This window comes from Melospiza georgiana, chromosome 3 (genome assembly GCF_028018845.1).
Source record: "Melospiza georgiana isolate bMelGeo1 chromosome 3, bMelGeo1.pri, whole genome shotgun sequence".
NCBI lineage: Eukaryota > Metazoa > Chordata > Aves > Passeriformes > Passerellidae > Melospiza > Melospiza georgiana.
The window spans coordinates 106207370-106229571 of NC_080432.1; the positions used below are offsets into that span (position 1 = coordinate 106207370).

Below are 22202 nucleotides of genomic sequence, written 5' to 3' on the forward strand. Positions count from 1 at the left end.
AAGAAAAAATTACAAACATATTTCAAGAAGAACTAAGAAACAGCTACTTATAAGATTTAAACCAAAGATGAAGCAACACTTCAAATCATAGAAGTTTCAGTTGCTATGGCATACCAATAATCATTAATAAGTTTGCATAATTTATTACAAAATTACAGCACATAGAAGAAATAAATCTAAAATAAAATGAAATATACAAGTAAGATATATATAAAGCATAAGTACATATGCATATGCATTTAAAAACAGTCTATAATTAAAAAGAGAATTTCAAAGCTAAGATTCCAATACTGAAAAGAAAAAAGAGAAACTAGGGAGTTGCAGAAATTATATTTCATGCAAAGTACTATCAAAATTTCATAATTCACAGAACTTCAGAATCACTAGGTTGGAAGAGATCTTCAAGAGTATCGAGTCCAACCCATGCCCAAACATCTCAACTAAACCATGGCACCAAGTCCCACATCCAATCTTTTTTTAAACCCATCCAGGCATGGTGGCTCCACCATCTCCCTCAGCAGACCATTCCGGCACTTTATCACACGTTCTGTAAAAAACTTTTTTCTAATATCCAACCTATATTTTCCCTTGGTGCAGCTTGTGTCCTGTTCTGTCAGTGGCTGTCTGGAGAAAGAGACCAACCCCACCTGACCACAGCCACCTGTCAGGGGTTGTAGAGAGTAACAAGGTCACCCCTGAGTCTCCTTTTCTCCAGGCTAAACAGCCCCAGCTCCCTCAGTCGTTCCTCACAGGGTTTGTGTTCCCAGCCCCTCACAGCCTCGTTGCCTCCTCTGGATGTGCTCAAGTGTCTCAATGTCCTTCCCAAACTGAGGGGCCCAGAACTAAACACAGCACTCAAGTTTTGCAACCCTAAAGCAAAATTTTATATCAGCACTTTCAATTCACTCCAGATCCATCTTATGCTCAACTTTTTTCCTTTGAAATCGTTCCCAGGTCAAGTCAGTATGTTCACAATTTTTGTCTTGGTAAGTTACAGAGCTTCTGTGCTAGAGGAGGGTTATTTTTAAAATTTTGGGCAGTCGGAAGACTTCAATATGTGGAAGTTGTTACTGGGTGTAGCTGGCCTCAATTTTTAGAACTTAAAATGAAAATTTCAAAATCTGCTTACTTCCATGTATTAACCTTATGAAGCTAATAGGTTTTGAAAAAAAATTCTATAAAACCAGATAAAAATAGAAACACAATGCTTGATAATTCTAATAAAAGTCCAGACTACATTGGTTTGATTACAAGAAACTACTAACTCTAATGTATCTCCTTAATCTCAATATCTGTAAATGAAAACTTACCCCTCCTGATTTCATTATGATATCAGCACTGTAAAGGTTAATCTTCAAAGTGCTGGGCAGAGAAATCTACACTAACATAAATTCACAACAATCACAATCACAATTTTATCATAATCCCTAATGAACTTATTAAAGCTGAAGAAGTCAATATTACTTATATTACTTGCACAAATATACTTTTTATTTTTTATTGTTTATTTACCTTCTTAATTTCTTGCACACTACTGAATCCATCTTCACTTTCAGCTTTTCTCTTCTGTAATAATTCAGCTGCAGCTATTTCAGGAGACAGCCTTTATTGAAAAACAGCTACCTCCTACTGTAACTTTTTGAATTGTTACAGATTTTTATAAAAGTTTCTTTTTTCCATCATATGCTTTGAGGCTCTATTCCCACTAAAGCTGTCTTTTTGAAGGTCAAACCTAGATACTCTTATTTTCTGAGTGATTTACCCTCCCCTGAGTCTTAATTTCTTTACTGTCAGCTGCTCCTCCTTACAGTTACTATTTCCTTCAGGATGATAAACACTGGAGTTGATAAATGGGTAAGACCAGTGGTATTATCAAAGATTTAAACAGCTGCTGGAGATGGAATCTGAATGTACAACAGGATTCTTAGCGTTGATGATCCCCCCTTTAAGCCTGGCTTGCTCTTCTCTACCTTGGGGACCTTATTTAGATTGTCATTTAAATTTCCCTTGGAAGTCTGTCCATGGCTCAGACATGCTACTACTTGAGCAAAAAAACTGACATAAGCAGCATTAGCAAAAGATAATGCTGAATGCTGGTGAATGACTGCAGAGAGCTATCCTGGAGTGTATTGTGGAGGATGGTGACAGGACTGACAGTGTTTGATACTGTCAGAAGTGATCTGCAAGAAAAAACAGATTGTATTAGTGACACTCAAACATAGGGAGGGCATAAGGAGAGACCTTGCAAATCACGAATGTGGCAGAAATCAACAGGCAAAATTAATCAGAGGAATAAATAAAACACAGAAAATTTCAATTAACAGAAAAAAATAATGTCCCCAGGAAGAAAATAGTCACGTATATACTAATGATTTCAGCACTTGACAGTATCTTGTCTCCAGCTGCTAATTTATGATCTGTCACATGCTACCTGCTTCAGAAGCACAGGCACTAGCTCTACTTTTCAGGAATCATTTTACTTTGACTGCCCTTTGTTCCCTTTCCTGGAAGTTCAGCTCCCTTGGCTTGTTACCCATCTAATGCTCTGCTCCCCTGCTTCCTCTAGGACTTTTCCTGACACCCTCTGCAGAGCTGAGAACCTCTGGTGACATTTAAAGCAAAGGGCACAAACGCTGCAGTGGAATTGGTAAACACACATTAGTAAATATTAGGCAAAGCATAACACATCCACACAAATTTCTGGCAACATCTGTACAAAAAATACATTTCAGTCTCTGCATGACCTTTGAAACCTGAGGACTTTGTCTGTACTGGTGAATTAGAGAGTGTCAGGACAGAGAGGTTAAATCACCTATTGCTGAAATGTCAGATGAACAGGGATCACTGATTTTCCACAGCTGGGTGGACGACCCACCTGGATACTGCATAAGAAGAACAAACAAATATCCTTACTACTGCCTTCTGGGGCCACCTTTTGAACCAGGAGACTGCAAATGCATCTGTGAGAAGCCCTGCAGGTCATACTGGCTTAAGATAATTCTTTATAAATCTGTGTGGTGAGTGATGCAAATTGTACAGGAGCTATCTATCACAAAAAGAAAATTAAAAAGAGGAAGGGGGAAAGAGAAAACTGTTAAGTGTGCAAAGAGAAAAGGAGACCCCAGAATCGGTAAGGCTGCAGACACACTTTTTCCTGACTGCATCTGAACTGACTGAAAAGGTCACTTCTCAAAATTACTTCTAGACTGCAGTGGCCTGGGATCATGACAGCCGACTGAACTGCTCCTCTTCATAAAACAAAACCATCTCAGTTGAAATGAAGAGCATGTTTGTGCCAGACTGAGCCATCCTAACCAAATACCAATACCAGTGCGATCAGAGACTGGTTAGAAGAGTTTAACCACTTCTTCCACTGAAAAAAAATTAAAAACCTCCACATCTAAATCTTAATGCACAAACCTGTCCAGTAGTGTTAGTGCACTTAAGTGTCTAATGCATCTAGCACAATGAACAGTGTTTTTGTACAAGCAGCTGCAACATGCTCAAGGAAGATTGCAATGGCACAAAGCAGACCAGGTACAGTCTCAGCTAGAATTACTACTTTCCAAGCAGAACAATGTTATCAGAGAGTTATTATCAAATCAGCTCAGGATATCAACACAAATAATGTTGCCTGGAAAACCTGAATCATAGGGGAGAGCATAGAGAGTTAAATGAAAACCAGTGAAGAATATAAGATCTGTCAGGGACAAGGAATATTAAATGGATGTATTCCTGTTTATCAACACTTCGTAGCACATTGCCAAGACAACATGTAAAATGTTCTGATATATTTATCAGTCTGGAAATCAGTAAGATATTTTTTCATCTATAATTTCTCATCTTCCTTTAAAGTGCTACTGATGTGAATTCAGTCACTGAGCTTGAAAGTGGATTTGATAGTTTGGTTATGATAAGCCCTTTTCTTCAAAATGGTTTTGAAAATAATCCATCCAGAAGAACTACATAAAGCCCCCCTAAAAACTATACAGCCTTATTCATCAGCGTAATTTATAAGTTTTTTCTTTTCTGCTCTTTGAGTAGAGTGCTATGGGATCTTAGGATTCATGTTTCTGCTTTTATATTAATTCCTGCATCATGGGTGCATGCTGAAGTTAAAATTAATAAACCAGGAATGGGAATAAAAAACCCCACTGTAAGTTACCATGAATAAAGAATGTAGAATCTAATCCTTAGGTCTATGTGCCTTCAGCCACCAAAACACATTTTCACCAATGTGAAAGATCCTGCAAAACTAAAACAGCTCAGAAGACCTTGGAGTTTTTTCATTTTAAAGGTGATCACACAATTTCAGAATTTCTTCCTTCTCATTACCTGCCAAACAGGTACAGATAGCTGTCACTGTATGGGCTGCCTAAGCAAGGCTGAAGACATGAGGGAAGGTGTTAACAGTAAGGGCAGATGTGGTATTGCAGCAGTCTAGACACAGAACACAACAATGCCTTTCAGCCATCAATATTTTCCCTTGTTAAAAATGAAAACCCTTAGTTTATTTCAAAATGGCCATAAGGGAACTTTGTGTAGAACAGGATCATTAACTTAGCAGCGAAATGATTTGAGTACAACCTGCCTCCAGTGCCTTTTTCAACTTTACTAAAAAACTGAGTGGAAAAACCAGGAAGTGTCAAAAACAATTCTGGTGAGATACACAACTGGCACATATTTCTTTAACTTATTCATTTTACTTACTGCCTTAAGTGATTTTAATACTACAACTACAATGTTAAGTAGATTTTCTTTCTCATTTGGAGCAAAAACTAGAAATGCCAAACAGAAGCCTAAAGTTTTAGTCCGTTTACTTCTTACAGTTTGGGATGTCAATTTTGGTTTGTATAAAGATTAGGAAGAAAAAAGTGAAGTTGAGTATGCTGCTCAAGAGTATACATTAATGTCACACACTGGTGTTTGCAATCATACCTTAGTCCAACAAGGAATTTGTAGTAGTATCCATGTGGAACAGGCTTCCTTTGTGCTTCTATTAGCTTCTAATATATGAGTAGACTTTTGACAGCTCAAAGAGTACAATCTGTTTTCTGAAAAGTAGAACAAATTGCTGCACTAAAAAGCTACCAAAAAAAATCTATTACATTCTAATGGTGGTGGCCTAACATTTAAAGTGTCACATAGTTTCTTATAAATTCTCTCTAGTCACAAGAGCATTTTATATAAAAACAAAAATAGAAAAACAAAGTCTCCTTTGAAATAGTTGGTATGTTGGCCTTAAAAAAGTGATAGCTAACAGAAAAATAATCAAATGGGACATTAGCAATTTACATTGCCTAGTTATGAGGGGTTGATTTTTTTTTTGACAAAACACACATGAAAAACCCGCAAATGACTCTTTATTTAGGAAGCAGACTATGCTTAATTTTATAAAGAAGATCAGTAGTGAATTACCTGCTAAGTGTCCAGGTTCCTGCCCTAGTGATCCAAACCCATTGGAGGAAACATTTTTCTTACTGACTGTGCTCCCTCCAGGCTAGTAGCAAGGACCCTGAAAGGCATGATTTGTTCATGCTGCCTGGACCCATAAAAGGATGACACACTGCTGAAGGATTTTAGAAAATTTCACTGGAGCTTGCACATTCTGGGAGGTCTCATAGAAGTTCATCTTTTTGTTTCTTTTTCTCATCTGTCTTGTTTCCATGCATTGTGAGGATAAGACAGACTCAGAGTAAAGTTAATGTGGAATTATCTCAGCCCTTAGAATTGTTTTTGTGGATGGCTCCTAAAATAAATGGAAAGATCAGCTGAAAAACACTCAGTTGTTCATAAGGCCTGAAGAACCTTGATCTTGATAGGACTCATTACCATATGAATCAGGAGTACCACTGAGGTACCACTGAGGTACCTTGATATCCTGTAAAAATCCTGAATGCACGTATTGAGAATTCCCATGTGCTGTCTTCTTTCCACCCTCATCCTATCCCTCCATAAGAAAAAAGAGTTCAAAGGAGTCAGTCTCTAAGAAAAATAAGCTACAAGATTAATCTTCCATTCTTTCTTTTTCTGGCTCATGATGTATTTCCTGATCTCTGGTTCAAAAGACAAAGCTCAGAATACACAACGGCCAAAAGTAACAACTTTGCAGAGGAAGACAGAATGAAGAGCTATAAAGGTCAGAAATGACCCAGTATCTTCATTAAGGAAAAAAGGTGTAGTACAGAAGTGTGTTCACAGCCTTCTGTGGTTGTTTACAGCTCTCCTTCTTGTCAATTCTTAATGTCAAAAAGATAATAAAAAATTAGACTGACACAATTTTTTCTTGCATTCAGCAGAAATATAAAGTAAATGCTTCACTAAAGCAAGGGAGCACATTTATGTTGCAAGAAAACAGATTAGGCTCTGTATTTGCCTTGTAATGGTACCTTTGCTTTCAATGTTTTATCTTGTTTCAGAAAAGAGTAGTCATTTACAGGAGTTTAAATTTCTGTTGTTTTCTCCAGAGATTTTACTTTATAATATTCCTCTGACTGTACAAGCTCAGCTGAATACATCAGAGAGTGCACTTATGAAATTTGTAGGTGTCATCATGCTGGGATCAGGGGAGGTCAGCTACTCTGGAGGACAGAAATGAATTTCAGACTCCACAGACTGGAAGGAAAGTGGAGAAAAAAAAAGAAGTGGGAAAACAAAGAAAGAAAAAAAAAAGAAAAAATCCCTACACTTTGACAGAACCAGAAACTGCAGCAAACAGAAGAAAACAAGAAATTGCTGGGACATCTTAGAGGAGTAACCAGTATCACTGCTAAAATCTGTAGTGTAAGTTTTTCCTGTGTGTGCTGGAGAAATTGTTGATGAGTGCATGGGTGCTGCTTTTTAAGCTACATGTACTAAACAGCTGAATTCTGTAAGGTGCCAGAATTGGCCTAAGTCACAGGAATCACTGGCATTTATGAGAATAAGCAAAGAAAAAAGCTTGTTCCCTGTTAAAGAACCCCAAACAAAGATCTTGTCTTGAAACTATTTCTGCGCACTGGGGGATGTTACTGGTTTGCAGGGAATGTTTCCTTAAGTAAAATTTGAAAGACTGTCTCAAACATGAACTTAAGCCTGGTAAACAGGTGATATGCAAACAGAGCTCTTCACAAGGATGAGCCTCTTTTCAGTATAACTATTTTAAGTGTGGCATAACCCCTAAAAATTCAAGATGAATTTGAAATCAGCAAGTTTAGAAGAAACCATACTGAAAGAATGGCCTAATTAAAGCAAGGCTGTAAACTAACTTTCTTTGTTCAATTAAAGAAGCAGGTGCAGACTAAGTAAATTTACTTATATGCAAAATAGGAAAAACTACAAGATAAAGAAGGTGAAACAATTTACATAAGGGGGAGCTGATTTAATAAAGGCCTAAGTGAAACAGACCATCTGGATGAAGTTGCAGAAACTGTTGCAAATCAAGGCAATTAAGAACTGCAGAACAGAAAAAAACCCTTACTGGCAAGTGACAGACAAAAAACCACAATCCAGGAAAGCTAGAAGTATATAAAAAATCAATAAAACTTTGAGTTCTAAAGGGGAGCATATATATATGGACAGCTGCTCAGGGAATGAAAACAAACACAACAAACATCCTTTGCTTCTCCTGTGTTTGTGCTTAGCATTATGAATAGTTAAAAATACTTTAAAACTCATCCTTCTTTTCATTATTAAACTGAAATAGAGTAAGATGCCAATGTTAATGTAGTCCTCTGATTTTATCTGACCGTGGTTTTTAACTACTACTCTCTCAAGCTGATCACTGAGACTTGCACTTCAGGAAGGACCAATGCAAAGTGCCCAGCCTGGGAAGGAAGTCTCCTTTCCAGTGATACAGGTTGGGAGCGCCTGGCTGGACAGCATTTGTGCAGGCAAAGCTCTCAGGCCCTGGTGGGCAATGAAGTGGGCACTGACTGTGAGCCTGCAGTGCCCGTGGCAGTGATGAGAGCCAAGGCATCCTGGCCTGTGCCAGCAGGAGCACAGTTTATGGGAAGGGATTACCTCCCTCTAATCAGCACCTGTTCATCTGCAGCTATACTGCTGCCCATTTTGGGCCCCCAGTAAAAAGATGTGGATAAACTGAAGCTATTCAGCACAGGGCTACTGAAATGTCTGGGAATTGAGCATCTGACCTGCCAGGGGGGTTAAGGGAGCTGGGCCTGATCAGCTGGAAAAGAGATGCTTGTAGGGGGACCCAACAGCAGCCTCCAGTGCCTATGGGAAAGATATCAAGGGGACAGATCCAGGCTCCGGGTGGTGAAAAGACATAAGACACTGATCATAAATGAAGTAACTGTAGAGCAGGGCAGACTGTACACAAGGGAACATTTTTTCACCATGAAGACAGCCAAGCGAAAGAGCAGATCCAGGCTCCGTCTCCTAGTGCAGAGTTTTCAATATCTGACTGAATACTGAAATAGCAACAGACAACATTGATTTAACCAACATTGATTTGATCCCACAGTTAATGTTGATTGAAGCAGGAAGCTGGACTAGAGACCTTGAAGTCTCCTCCAACCCAGATTTTCCTATGATCCTGTGAACATCAACTAATGTTGCATCACTGTAAACTACAAACTGTATCAGACAGTAATGCATAGATAACAGAATGAAAAAAATATTATTACAGGATTAAAATAAGCTGTAGCTCCATTTTCACTGTTACAAACATATATAAGCAATAAATTGTAAAATCAATAAATTGTGAACAGATTAAAAAAAAATTCCAAACTAGGTTTACAAAAACATTCTGAGACAGTCTACTTCAAAATCTCACCCACTGCTGCCATTTAGTAGGCATGAAAAACTCTTCAGGGAATAGAACAGTCAATGAAGAAGCAGTAGAATAAAAATTTATTTTCTTTTTCTCATAATTTTTCTATTTTATAAAACGAGACACTCTACCACAAAATCCTTTTTAACAGATAGAGACAGGCATGAAAGTCACTCACCCAGAAAGCTACAAATGTGGCAGAACAACAAATTATAAAATCATAAACTGTTATTAGGCTACTAATAAATAAGCATTGGTAATTCAACCACATAAATATATAATTTAACTGTGTGTGCTTATATATACATTTGTTTTTATAAGGCTGAACAATTTACATTTGCAGAACACTTGCATTTTACCAACATCTAAAGTACATGTATTTACAGAAAAAGAGATGTGCAATACAAAAAAAACATCCTTGAACTGCTCATTTTAAAACTCCAAGGGTAAATAATGTAAAACACTCCAGAGAACAATGACAGGTCAGACCAAATTATTTTCAGTGTTCCCTCTTTAAGTCTATGAGATGTTGTGCTCAGCACATCAGACCTTGAGATTGTTCTTTTGAGACATCCAATAGCCTACACTCAGCAAAGAGCACTTTCTCTGGATTTGGTATTCCTCTCTGGAGGCCAGACAGGTAAAACCTGGACATGGTCAAACCTACTTAGTAAGTACTTGAAGACTTTGTTTAAACCTGCAGGCAAGTTTCTTGTAACCTGGTTGCAAATCCTCCAGGGACTATCTCAGTCATCCTGGTAATTTCAAAACTAAAGACGGTGGTGTTTACTCAAATTAAATCTGATAGTCACTGGATAAGAGCAGAAATTGTCTGAAGAGCAGGGATTTAAACTTAGGATTTCCTACTAAAACATATAAGGTATCACAAATGTGGGGGTTTAGTTTTCAGGTTAAGACACCTAAATGCATGTTTGTAGTGGTGAGTTCCACATCTAAGCTCATGCTATCATCACTGTTTGGTTCTCTAAACAGACACTTTCAAGTGACAGGGCCACTAAAGATGCTTCAAGCTATCACAGGCATCTACATGAAGAGAGGAAATGTGACACAAGACTTAGAGAAGATCTACAGTCCTTTGGGGTAATAGCTAGATATCCAGACCAAAACACTTTGTTTCGTAGATTAGATATCTCAACCACATGGAGACATGTGAAAGTATGTCTACCTTTGTGCATTTTCATCTTGGGGCAAGTCCCCTTTTAGTGAAAAATCTCCAAGAAACAAGAGACAACAATCTAGCAAGTATTCTGATCACAGGGGTTATTGCCCACACCAAAGCTGAGGTGCTCACTGCCCTATTTAGCTCTGCACTGAGCAGATAAGGAGGGCCCAGCTGAGCAGTTTACAGCACTTTGGCAGAGAGATGTGTGTGTGCCTGGATTGCTGCAATGGCACTGCAAGGGGAACTCTCAATCTGCCTCAACAATTTCAAAGCGGTGCAATGGTTCCAAATCCCTGTCAGAGTCTAAGTGCCATGTAGTTGTGTCATCTCTGGATACAAAAGCTTCTCTTTCTGTATGCTGTGAAAAAACATATTTCAAAAATCATGTCTCAAGTGAGCAGTCATTTCAAAATTCACCAAGGATGAATAAATTTCCCAAAATATCCATTGCTTCTTTAGTGGCCTAGAGAGCTTGCTGGTGAGAAAGTGCTATCAGTAAGAAGAAAATGTGTCCCTTTTTGCCTGAGTTGTTTTTCTAACAACAAAAATACTTTTTGCCAATCAGTGAGCAAATATGGTATGCAATCTAAGGTTGAAACTTTTCTTTCAAATCACAGGCTTGAAACTACATATTTTGCCATTATAAAGATGTCAGTATCCTTCTTCATTTTGTGTCTTTTGGTTACTTACTATATTTGAATGAAGCTTTTTAGAAAAAATTTAAATTATTAAAATTAATTATTAAAATTAAAATTTTGTTTATTCCTTTCCTTTTTGTTTTTGCAGTCAGGCTTTCAGTGCTGTGCAGGGAGAAGGAAGAACTGATCCTCCACCAGAATGAAACAAACAAAGAAACAAAGTAAAGCAGCAACAAAAATGGCACAGTTCCTGAGTGGCTACCAAACTTACACACTGACTTATTTTCTTTACTTTGGCTCAACTTATCTGATTTTTCTCATGTGACTAGTACGAAATACTTGTTTTGCAAATCAAGCATTTCTGTTGGAAGAAAGTTAGCAAGAAGAAAGCATTAAACAAAGGTTACCATATGACATATCAAACAGGAAGTTTAAGAATGAGAACGGGGGCCAGTGTCAACTAAGAAACACTCTCTGGGGAGCTAATTCACCATCAAAGCTTTTTAAATATCAATGTATTTTACATATATATAAAGAGAAGAGGTTTATTACAAAATAAATGCATTCAAATTAACAAGATACTGGTGTTTCAGACAATTTTCCTGACATAAAAATTGATTGACAAGTTCAAGGGGAAGGACAAGGACTAATGCTCGAAATGTTTTGCATTTATAGTGAATATACACTTCTAGGAGACATAATAAAACTAAAATCTTGTTTATCTAACAGAAAAAAGAGCAATTCATTATAATAGTTATCCATTAGATTTATCAAAGACTATGGTTCCGTTAAAATATTGTTGAGCTCACACTATAAATACGTTTTAAGACAATTTCTGTTAAAATTGTTATTTTAATTATTACTATGCAAATAGAACCATCACACAGAAAAAAACCATTAAATATCAGATAATATGTAAATATATCAAGAGGGATTTTAGAAATATTCATTAATTTTGAACAGAAAGGTTTAAAATAGCTATGAAATGAGTTACACTTCTCTGAAATCATTACTCAGCTCAGAGTGAATTAGGCCTGTTGTACCTAAACTTGTGCATACACAAGTAAAGCCAAGCAGTATACAATGAATTTAAGAAATTTGTGAAACTGAGCACCAGGTTTTATTTTGCTCAAGTAATGACTCATTTGATTATCAGTAACAAAGTCTGTCCTGTAAGATTTTTTACTGAGAAGTTATCAAGTTTAAAATTACCATTTTTATTTCAACCAACCAGACACTGTCTCGAAGTCACAGAGAAACTACACAACTCTTAAAGGAGAGGCATTAGTCTCCTAGCTTGGAAGCTCTACACACATACTATGACTGTACTTTAAAATTCATAGTGTTTATTTCAAACAGCACCTGAAACAACTTTCTTTGTTCCATTTTCACTGGGTGGACAAACACCAAAACACTCTTTTCTATTACAAGAAATAGCATTTATTGAAAATGGCACCTGGATTATTACATTTTTTCTATATTCAGAATTGGAAATAAATTGCATTATCTCTGCAACTGCTGTATAGAATAGTAGTATAAAGTAAATGTTTTTCAATAAGGATAATATCACTGTCTAGCTCGAAAATTTTCCAATGCAATCCCACAAGAAATGCATAGTTAAAAAGTAGGCTGCTTGTTTTAATCAATTTGCATTTGACCTGAGTTCAAAAGAACACTCACTCTCCACAAATATAAAGAAAACAAAGGGAATTCATCTGAGAGCTGAAGAATAACTTGATCAAGATTCTTCAAAAATTTGATTTTTTCTTCTCCTCCATAGTCTGAGCTTGAAATGTTACTTTCTTCTGTCTCATTTTGAAGAAGTTGTTCCAGAATCATGCACAAAAGAAAAATATTTTCATACTGGGCAATGTCATACACAGACTGGACCTGGGAATAAAGAAAAATCAGTACATAAGTAGAGTGTGAAAACATTTCTGCAGCCTAACATCTCAGATGACAGTTTAAGGAACACTGTAAAAATTTGCAGTATTATTTACATAATCAGTACAGCCATACATTCAGTATGATTACTTCTAAAAAATGTTTTCCTTTTTGTGGTAACAGTCAAACAACTAAGACTGCATCACACTACCAAATGAAAAGTCAACATAACCTCCTCTTCGTGAGAGAGTTTGCTTTACCTAATTATCCACAGGCTGTGACATACCATAGTGATGTACAGAAAAACAACTACAATAACAGCTTTGTTTGTTTTGGGCATATAATTAGAATTGGTGGATTTCTGAGAAATAAAATAACAAGCAAGAAAGAATTTTTTACTCCTAAATATAGACACTCATCTATTCAAGTGACACCTCCAAAAAGCAAATTAAAAGTCCAAAATCTCAACTGAAAATGTATAAGCCTGTTCTGAGCCACTTAAAGCTGAATATTTAGTTTGTCAAATAAGCTGGAACAAGGACACTGACCAAACTAAAAATTTTTTAGAACTCTTATAGCTTTATCCAATATAAATTTACCTGTCCTTTATCTAGAAACTGGAAATTTACATAGAAGCTTTCTGTACATAGGAAATAATTGGTAAGATACAAACTTAAACCTTGAAGAATTGTCTCTCTGGAATGAAATTTTATGTCCTTAACAGCAAAATCTACTAATAATATGAGATGACCTTGCTCTGAAAAAGGCTGCAATTTTACAGTAGGTAGAAGAACAGAACTGAAACGTAAAATCATAACTGCTAGAAAATTAATTATATATTTTAGAAAATAGACCAGTAGCTCTAGCAAATCTAAAGAACTGTTTAGACCTGTGGTACAAAGCCAGATGGGTCACAGCTTCAACATGGGTCTATGAAAAGACATCAAATCATTTTCCTCAGTCTAGATTACAAACTGTAAGACTTTTCAAAGTGTGAAATCTATTATACAGTCATTGGTTTCACAAAAATATATGGGTTTTTTTTGATTCCAAGAATTCTATTCTAGAATCTAAGAAAAAGACAGCACTTTACCTTCTCCAGCTAAAACTGAGGAAGATGTTGGTTCAGAGATTGCTCATTTTGCTTTCTAAGAGAGCAGTTGTTAAGCCTAAAATCTGTGTTGAAGCACTCTGGGGTAATGGTTTTCAGGTAGACTCCCACCTCAGAAACAAAATTAAGACAGCACAGCCATCCTGTTGCAAAGGCTCAGTGTAGAAAAAGAATTTTGCTGAGTTTTCTAGAAATCTTGAAATATAGGTTCATTACCAAAACATATCATTCCTAGCCTTGCATACTCTTATTCTGTCTCCCTGGACCCTGCTAAGAAAAATGTACAGTTCAGAAGCTGCTGCTAAGAATTCAGTATTGACATTCTTATCAGAACAGAGAGTGAAAAATGAAAAAGTATTACATTATTTAATAAAAGTATATTAAGTATTTGCATATTTCTAAAGTTCAGTTCTGCCTATCAAACTGCCTAACTTGGGAAAAGCTCCTTCCAAATCCAAGGTAATATGACTGTTTCTTCAAATATTGAACATCCAACTCTAGAGCAATCATGACTTCACACTGATTGTTTTGACTGTTAACTAATAGAAAGGAGCTAAATATATTTACTTTGCTTATTTAACTTAACTACAGCTTTCAAAGTTGTGAAAGTAGGTGCTATTAATGATTTATTGAATTTCTAGGAAATAGATGATTCTAAAGCCCTACAAAGATTTTCAGTGTAGGGGTCATCTGACCAAACACAGGCATGAACAAGCTGAGACAGTTTTCCCTTGTTCCTGTTTCAGCTGATGGAGGGAAGCAAGGGGTGGCCCAGAGCTGTTTGAGTGTAGATGCCTATTGCCATTTCACATGGCCCAGGGCAGCAGATGTAAGCCAGGAGGAATACCTTAGGTGTGCCATTAGACACCTGAGCTTTTGTAACTGAGCAGTTCCCAGGATCCTTCAGCATGTAATTCATCCCACTCCAAACTAGAACCACAGATATACCACATCCTGGAAGTCTTTACAGTGGTAAAGTGTGACTGTGCTCAGAAAAAAATGACTATGTAGACACATAAATGGAAGTTCTATGCTCTTAGTTCCTGCAATTTGGAAAACAGACATACAACATTACAAACAAAAATTCTTTGCTTGACTCTGAAGTGTTGGCCTTGAAAATTCACTCCTTTTACATGAGTAATCAATAGAAAATGTTTTAGAAAGGGAAATTATATCACTTCACTTACTCCCATAACCTCAGGCTCTTCCAAGCAGTTAAGCAATTGTGTTACTTTCAGTGGGTCTTAAAAGGTGCAACTAATTGCAGCTTAGTAAACTATCTGATTAGAGATAACAGGATCCACAAGTTAACTAATTAGCTTCCTCTACAAATACTACTGCATTAAAGGAAAATTGCTTTAATCACATAGAACTGATATTGAAAAGAAAGGGTAAGTATGATAGCAAGGAGAAAGTATTTTTTGAGATAATTATTTTTCTAGAGACAAATACGCTTTGAAATATTGCATTATATAACTGAGGGGGGGAAAAGATCAATCTATAACATTTCTGGCTCAAGGCTTATTATTAACCTTTCCAATCCATTTAATAATCTGAACAAAATGTGTCTCTATTTGTTTTGTTAGATGTCATCTGTAGCACTGATTGATGCAACTACCACTAATACAAATTTATGCTGCATAATTGCCAAAGGGATGCTTTTATTGTTCCCTAATGGTGCAGAGTCAGATAATAGGCCTATTAATCTTGCCCACCAATGTGTGTGAGGGGGTAGCTGTGCATGTATGTGCACACACCAGAAAGTTCAGAGGGTGCTTCTATAAAGCAAGTCTCATATATATATATATATGCTGCTATTCCACAATATATTAATACTAATTTTAAGTAACTATGACACTAACTCTGTTTTTCAGAATAAATTTTAAGATAATCAGACAGGTAAGCAATATGGATTTTGGACACTATACTTTATGAGGTCAGTCCTCATCAATTTATTTAAACAAACATTTTAGGGTTAAATAATGTTTAAAAATATTATTTATATAAAATTGAGCTTTACGTAAGATGGAAACTAGCTAGATCTGATGATCTGCTAATCAAAATTAATTGTATTCACATCACCAAGTTCAGAATGCAAGAAGTATCAAAATGTTTGGTTGAAATTAATTCTCCAAGCTTCCTGTACATTACATGGTGGCCACCTGGAAATGGACACCTATTTGCCACATAATTGAAAACAGGGGAGAAGTTCTCTTACCTGTCTTCATTATAACGCTATCACAGTCAGTACTAAGATGTTAAAAGAAACTGCTGTGTTCCAGGTCCCTGGCCCTTTATTATAGTTCCTCTTTGCAAAAAAAGAAAAAAACGAAAAAAAAAAAAAAAAAAAAACAAAAACCAAACAAACAGATCGGGGGCCCCAGATCAAATTCCAAGCTGCTGCTGTCTTAATGGACAGATTTGGAGTCTTGATAAACAAATTAGAAAACAGTTTCCTAATTGTACTTAGAATATTTTTGTTTTCTTGTCCTAATGGTTTATGCACATTTTTTAAATTTATTCAAATGTCATTAGTAACAGCAATATAAAACAAGCAAAGAAATTGAAGGAATTCTCTACAATTCTTATTTCACCAGCCACAAGTCATAGTTCCAGTGATGCAGCCTGTTGGGCCTGGGATTTTCACATGCAGGAGGCTGATGACATTTTCTGAGTAGAGGAAAGTAATTTTATTCCTTTTACATCTCAAAGTATGTACAGAACAGAGACAATACTTTACCAGTGTAAACAAAAAAATAGATGAAAGAGAGTACGTTCATGGCAACTGCTTTCATGCAGCTCAGATGCTTATGCAGAAGTGTCAGCAACACCTGCATGCTCTCTGGAATATAGGAGGAATGGTACTAATTTGGGAAAACTTCTTTTTTTCTGGTTTAGAACAGAAGATTTAAATGCTGAAACTTCTGACAAAATGAAAACAATTAAAATTAATTTCAAAGCACCATTACATTTGATTAGAGACAAAAAGCTTTCCTCTTTTTCTATCTCTATAATTAACATCTAATTAGGCTTCTTAAGTCCCATGGCAATACCAAGTTTAAATATAAGTTTCAACAAGTAGTTCTACACAACAAAATCCTATATAAAACACTGACATACCAATATACACTTTAATCAAACTGGAAATAAAAGTGTTTAGAAAGTAATAAAATTGACACTTCTAGATAGTTATTTTAGCAGAAAAGTATTCTGCCCAGATCTCCCCAATCCATCATATCCTTACAGTTTTGCTTCTTGTAATTTTTATCTTGCAAGTTTTGCCTGTTCCATTTCTTGGCAAACCTCTACTATTCATCAGGGATATAACTTTTTATGCTAGTAAAGTGTCTTTTTATGTTTCAAGAGATTCTAAGTAAAATTTCACTGGAACATCAAGTGATAAAAGGTAGTATTTCTCCTCTTTTATATGTGTATTTGTCAGAGAAGCATAAAGGGTAGACCAAAATACACAAAAAGAACTGCTACAGCTTGGCTAGTTTTGCCTTCCAATGGAAGCACAGGCAGCAGGAATTGCATCAGCTTCTGGGCTGTGACTACTTGGTTAAGGAGCATGAAGGATAGAACAGAACCAAATCTGCCATCAAGCCACTTCCAGGAAAAATCCCCCAAGGCCTGTCTGTCCCCTCCTCTGGCAAGAAAATATAGCCAAAGCTCCTAGAAATTTTCCAGAGAAGGTAGAAACAAAGGGCATACATTTCTCTTGACATAGCTTATACCAATGAACACCATTTCAGCAAACAGCCCCAGCGCCCCTTGATTCCTTGCAGGTGCCTACTAAAGGCAAGTACACATGTAGACTGAATTCTGGGCAAGAAAGTTAAAATTTATGGGCCAGGAGGCCACAGAGAAGTGGAAGCTGATGTCCCACAGGAACATGGAAGTTACCCAAACCACTTGAAAATGTCTGAAGAGGAGCAAGCCTGATAGAAAATCTCTGAGCTTGATTTACATGTTTCTAGAGACATACAGTCCTGGGTGTGCTGTTCAGTAGACAATTACCCCAACTCTTTGTTGTTATTTCATTTTATTGCTGCTTTGTCTTTCTGGTAAGAGGGGATGCTCCATTTAGAACTGAGAGGGTGGTGACTGAGACTAAACAAAAAGGAAGTGACATACTAAATGCAGTCACTGATGCTCACCTAAATTAAAAACTTATTTCTGTGCTCACTATGCCTCCATATGGGAGGGAGACTGAAATGTTTTTCTGCATTTTAACACTACAGTTCTAATGAGTATATAATTATAACTACCATGTCCTAAATGGTGCAATATTTGACAGCATCACCTTCTAAGAAAACATGTTTCTAAATGAGCATAATGAAAAACCAGAAAAAAGTGACTGACTGGAAACTCTATCAACAAATGGCCACCATTTGGTAAATTTTGTGTTTACAAAGGGAATGGTGAAAACCTAAATTTTTAGTAGAATCAACACTGTTTTACTCTACTCATCCAGTCTAGACTAGAGGTTAATGGAAATATGTTTCAAGAATCACTGAATTGTTTCCTTAAGTCAATACATTCTCATTTTATGAATAATGAAGATGAATTCTCACAGGGAATTCTGTTCTTGACACTTCAGTTTTCCTCTGAGAAATCCCTATCCAGGTTACTTACTGCTGTGTTCAAGTGCTAAATACAAGAGAAAGAACATTTGGATAGATGGCATTTAATTTCAAAACACGACAGAAATCTTAAGTGGATGGTCTGCAAACCTGTAAATAACCTCTGATCATTAAAATTTACAAACCCAACAATATCCACAGAATACAAAATCACAGTAGGATAATTAGATTATCTATAATTGCTGTTTAGTGTTTAAATAACATAATAAATAACATATATAAAAATAACACAAATATATAATATATATTATATAAAATAATAAAATAAATACCTCTAAAATATTTAAGGCAGGCATGCATGAAAGTCTTTACTAGAAATATTTCTATTTCTAGTACTACTGTGTTAAGGTAAAGGGTAATTACAAACTGTCATGATGCAGGGTTTAGTTTTTAGCTGATTAGCATGTCTCTTTAGGAGCTTGTTTTGTGATTTGAAATGCCAATCTCCTGAACAACCCTCCCAATAATCATAATCCTCATAACCATGTCAATTATTCACTTGCCAAGTAAATTCAAACCAATATATGAACTCTTTCAGTATCTCAAGCAAAATTCATATAATGTGAAATCCCTTATTTAAATTTATACTCTCACAGACCAAATTTTCAAAATATTTTCATTTTTTATTCCATGGGTTCTGAAATTTTATTTCTGTCTTTACTCATGCTGAGTATCTATCCCTTTATTCTCAAGTAGATCCCTAAGTTTCAACTATTCTGCTTGCAGATCAAGATCAAATGTGACTGCAGAAAAGGTTAAGGAATTACTAACATTTTTAACAGTTAAATTCCAGAGGAGCTAAACTCTTAGAACAATTTAATCTACAGCATGTGCAGTCACTAGTCCTTCACTTTAGAAACCCTGAACAGCCTCATGCAAGAGAGGTTTCAGAAGCAATAGTAAGAATCTTGCAAAATAGTATCTGTCCACACATAATTATTTGGCATACCCTGGAAAATACTTTTGATAGAATTTGAAGTGTTTATTGTCTTTGCTATCTCCCAAGGGGAGGATACTTATATCCCTGAAGCATCTCTGCATCGTGCCTCTTCCACACATCACTTAGCAGGGTCATCTGTTACTAGCCCTTAGCGTGACACGCTGAATTACAAGAAATTCCCAAGACATCTTCAGCAATATTATTCTTATCTAGTAATACAATTTCCACAACATATTGTAAAAAATTAAATATGTCAGCAGCAGAGCACTGACGTTTCCATTTTGGAGTAAGACTCACAATTGCCTTGCAAGTAACCTAACACGGATGCAGAAAGCTTTAAAACTCAAATTTTAATCCCCTTTATCCAATTAAAGAAAGCTAAAACATAAGTCACAAAGCTATCTCATTTGGAAAAAACAGCCAAAAAGTACAAATCTGTGAACCTTCTTAGGATAATGGGAACTTATAAACACATTTTTTTCCAATCTACAAGACATATACTTCAAATCTGACTTTTCACAGATGTTATTTTTGAAACTTGTTCTAAAACTATAAAAGTTAATTCTTCACAAATTGAAGCATGTGAAATATTTTGGTTTGATTTTACTTTTATATTTTTTCTCAGAAAATAAACTGAAATAAAGATTGTGAATATATCTTGTTATAGTGTGAGTCCTTACAAATCAAATGGGCTACTTAAGAATATTTCTAACTTGAAAATGAAATTATAGGTCAGGCTATCCCACATAAAGTCGCTATCAGGAGAAAGCAATCAACAAAACAATGAATAAAATTTCTCTGTTATGAACTTCAGTATTAGAGAAAGGGCTTTTTTGTGGTTTGTGGAGGACTTGCCTACTTACAGGTGTAAGAGAACTACATGAAATAACCATATTTGAAATAATAGATGCTGTTTGTTGATGTAAGAAATTAGGTTCTGTCCTTCAAGAAGTGTTGTAAGTACAGCAAGGACAGTGCTCTAAGCAAGTCTTGAAAAGAAACATTATATATATAAAATTTTTAAAGGTAATAGGATATGAAAGTAATAAGATTAAGTTTTGAATAATAGCAATAATAAAAATTCCTCCATTAATTAAAATCACATCAGAAAGCAATGGAATGCTGAAAAATACAGCTACATTAGTTTCAAAAGATTTGACAGTTCACTTTTTTTAGAAAATGCAGAAGAAACTCTGAAAATAAATAGCAATCACTTTGCTTTAGTGACTCTAGCACTGGGCAGGCAACCCTGACAGTAATGCAAGACACACATTTATTTGTACTGAATCATAATTCATTAATTTTTGAAAAGAAGTTTTTCAACATGTTTTTCATCTCATAAAGCCTTTTTTTCCTAAAAGCACGATGACTTTGCCACACATAGAGCTTGACTTCCTAAAATTATCTCTTCCAATGCTAGGGATGGAAAGAATCAACTGAACCTAGCAAGTGGCAGATGGTTGGTCCAAGAACAAACCAAGGCAGAAGGCTGTCACAGAATATGCCCTTAAATTGCTTGCCACAGGACACTGTGAAAGCTGAAAGCTTGTATGGGGTGAAAGAAAAGTCAACAGTTGTATGACAGTGAAATCCACAGAAATGCTCAATCAATCAATAAATCACTCTTCATCTGGAATATCACAGATGGATACTGGGAGAATGTTCTTGAAAACATCTCCAAATTCTTCTGAACATTTACTGTAAGCACAGTGACAGGCAGAATGGCCATTCCCATGTTGTTCTATCTCAGTTTAATTTTCTGCCCCACCCTCTACCTGAAGTAAGTTACTTCAGGGAAGAAAATCTTCCTTTTTTTAGTTTGCAGCTCTAAAAGCTTACAACCAGTGGCTCTACCTGAATCCTCCTTCATTTTAAATGAGATCAGTCCTTGCTCCAAAGCCAGAGACAGAATCCACCACTCCAGGTTCAAAATCATAAAGAAAAACAGCCCAAACATAAGCAAACCTAGGTGTTTTTGGACTAACTGAGAACAAACGTGTGTTTGATGCTTGTATTTATTTGCTGCAGAAGAAAACAGAAAATCCAGGAAAAAAACAAGACAAAACAAAACATTTAAGGAGCAAGAGGAGTCATTCTAGGCATTGCCCTGTCTGAGGAAAAAGACAAACCTGGTTGGAACACAAGCTTAATGTTTTTAAGAAAAAGAAGTGGGCATCTACTTTCTGAATCCCTTTCATACAAGCAATCTAAGCCTCTCTATAATTTTAATAGATAAAAAAATGATACTGCTAAAGAAGACAGGTTTCCTTCTCATTATGCAGTTCTTTTTCATCTTCCATAATGAAAGGCTTAATATTCTATTAGTGTTCAAGGCAATATTTAACTTAATATTAAACCAAACTTTGATTCAGGTAGAAGTGTTTTAGCTATCTATTTATCTTTCCTCTTGTTTTAGAAAAAATCTTGTATTTATTGTATAGATAAAAAGCCTTTAGGAAAGAGTTTATATTTCGTATATATATGTTTCCTCAAACTATTCTCCTAAAATGGATTAATAGATATAATAGATATATACTGAAATATAGATATAACTGAAACAATAATGGTTTTTCAGTGATTCTGCTATCTGTCTTAAACATCCATATTCCACTACAATTATGTCAACAAATCACATAACAATCTCTGATTTTTTTAAAGAATACCATGAGAATCTTCCAAACTTTAACAGGAAAACTCAAGAGACATGGGAGACATGGAAGACTCAAGATATAATTTCATAAACATTTGACAAGGTTAACAAGCAGTGCTATTTTTCTTATTTATTGTATTTAAAACTATGTGGAATATATATGTAGAATAAATCTTGAGTGGGTTAATCAAATTGAACAACATGAAAATATTTCTTATACAGCTTAAGATGTGAGAAATTGGAGATTCAACATATTTTATTGAAAATCAAATAAAATATAAAATGTCATGAAATCATGAGAACACCACACTGTTTCTAAAAGTTTGCATACATGCATCAAAACTTAATCTTGGAAGGAATTAGACCTTTTGATAAAA

At 35.7% G+C, this 22202-nt stretch overlaps 1 protein-coding gene across 1 annotated transcript in view; it reads right to left on the minus strand.

The window, feature by feature from the left end:
• Window positions 1-10735: 10735 nt before the first annotated feature.
• MEI4 (meiotic double-stranded break formation protein 4) overlaps window positions 10736-22202 on the minus strand; it is a 130987-nt gene continuing 119520 nt past the window's right edge. Inside the window, exon 6 of the mRNA XM_058020869.1 lies at window positions 10736-12484. Within this exon, the coding sequence (XP_057876852.1) occupies window positions 12233-12484 (252 nt within the window). The 3' untranslated portion in view covers window positions 10736-12232. The remainder of the gene's footprint in view (window positions 12485-22202) is intronic.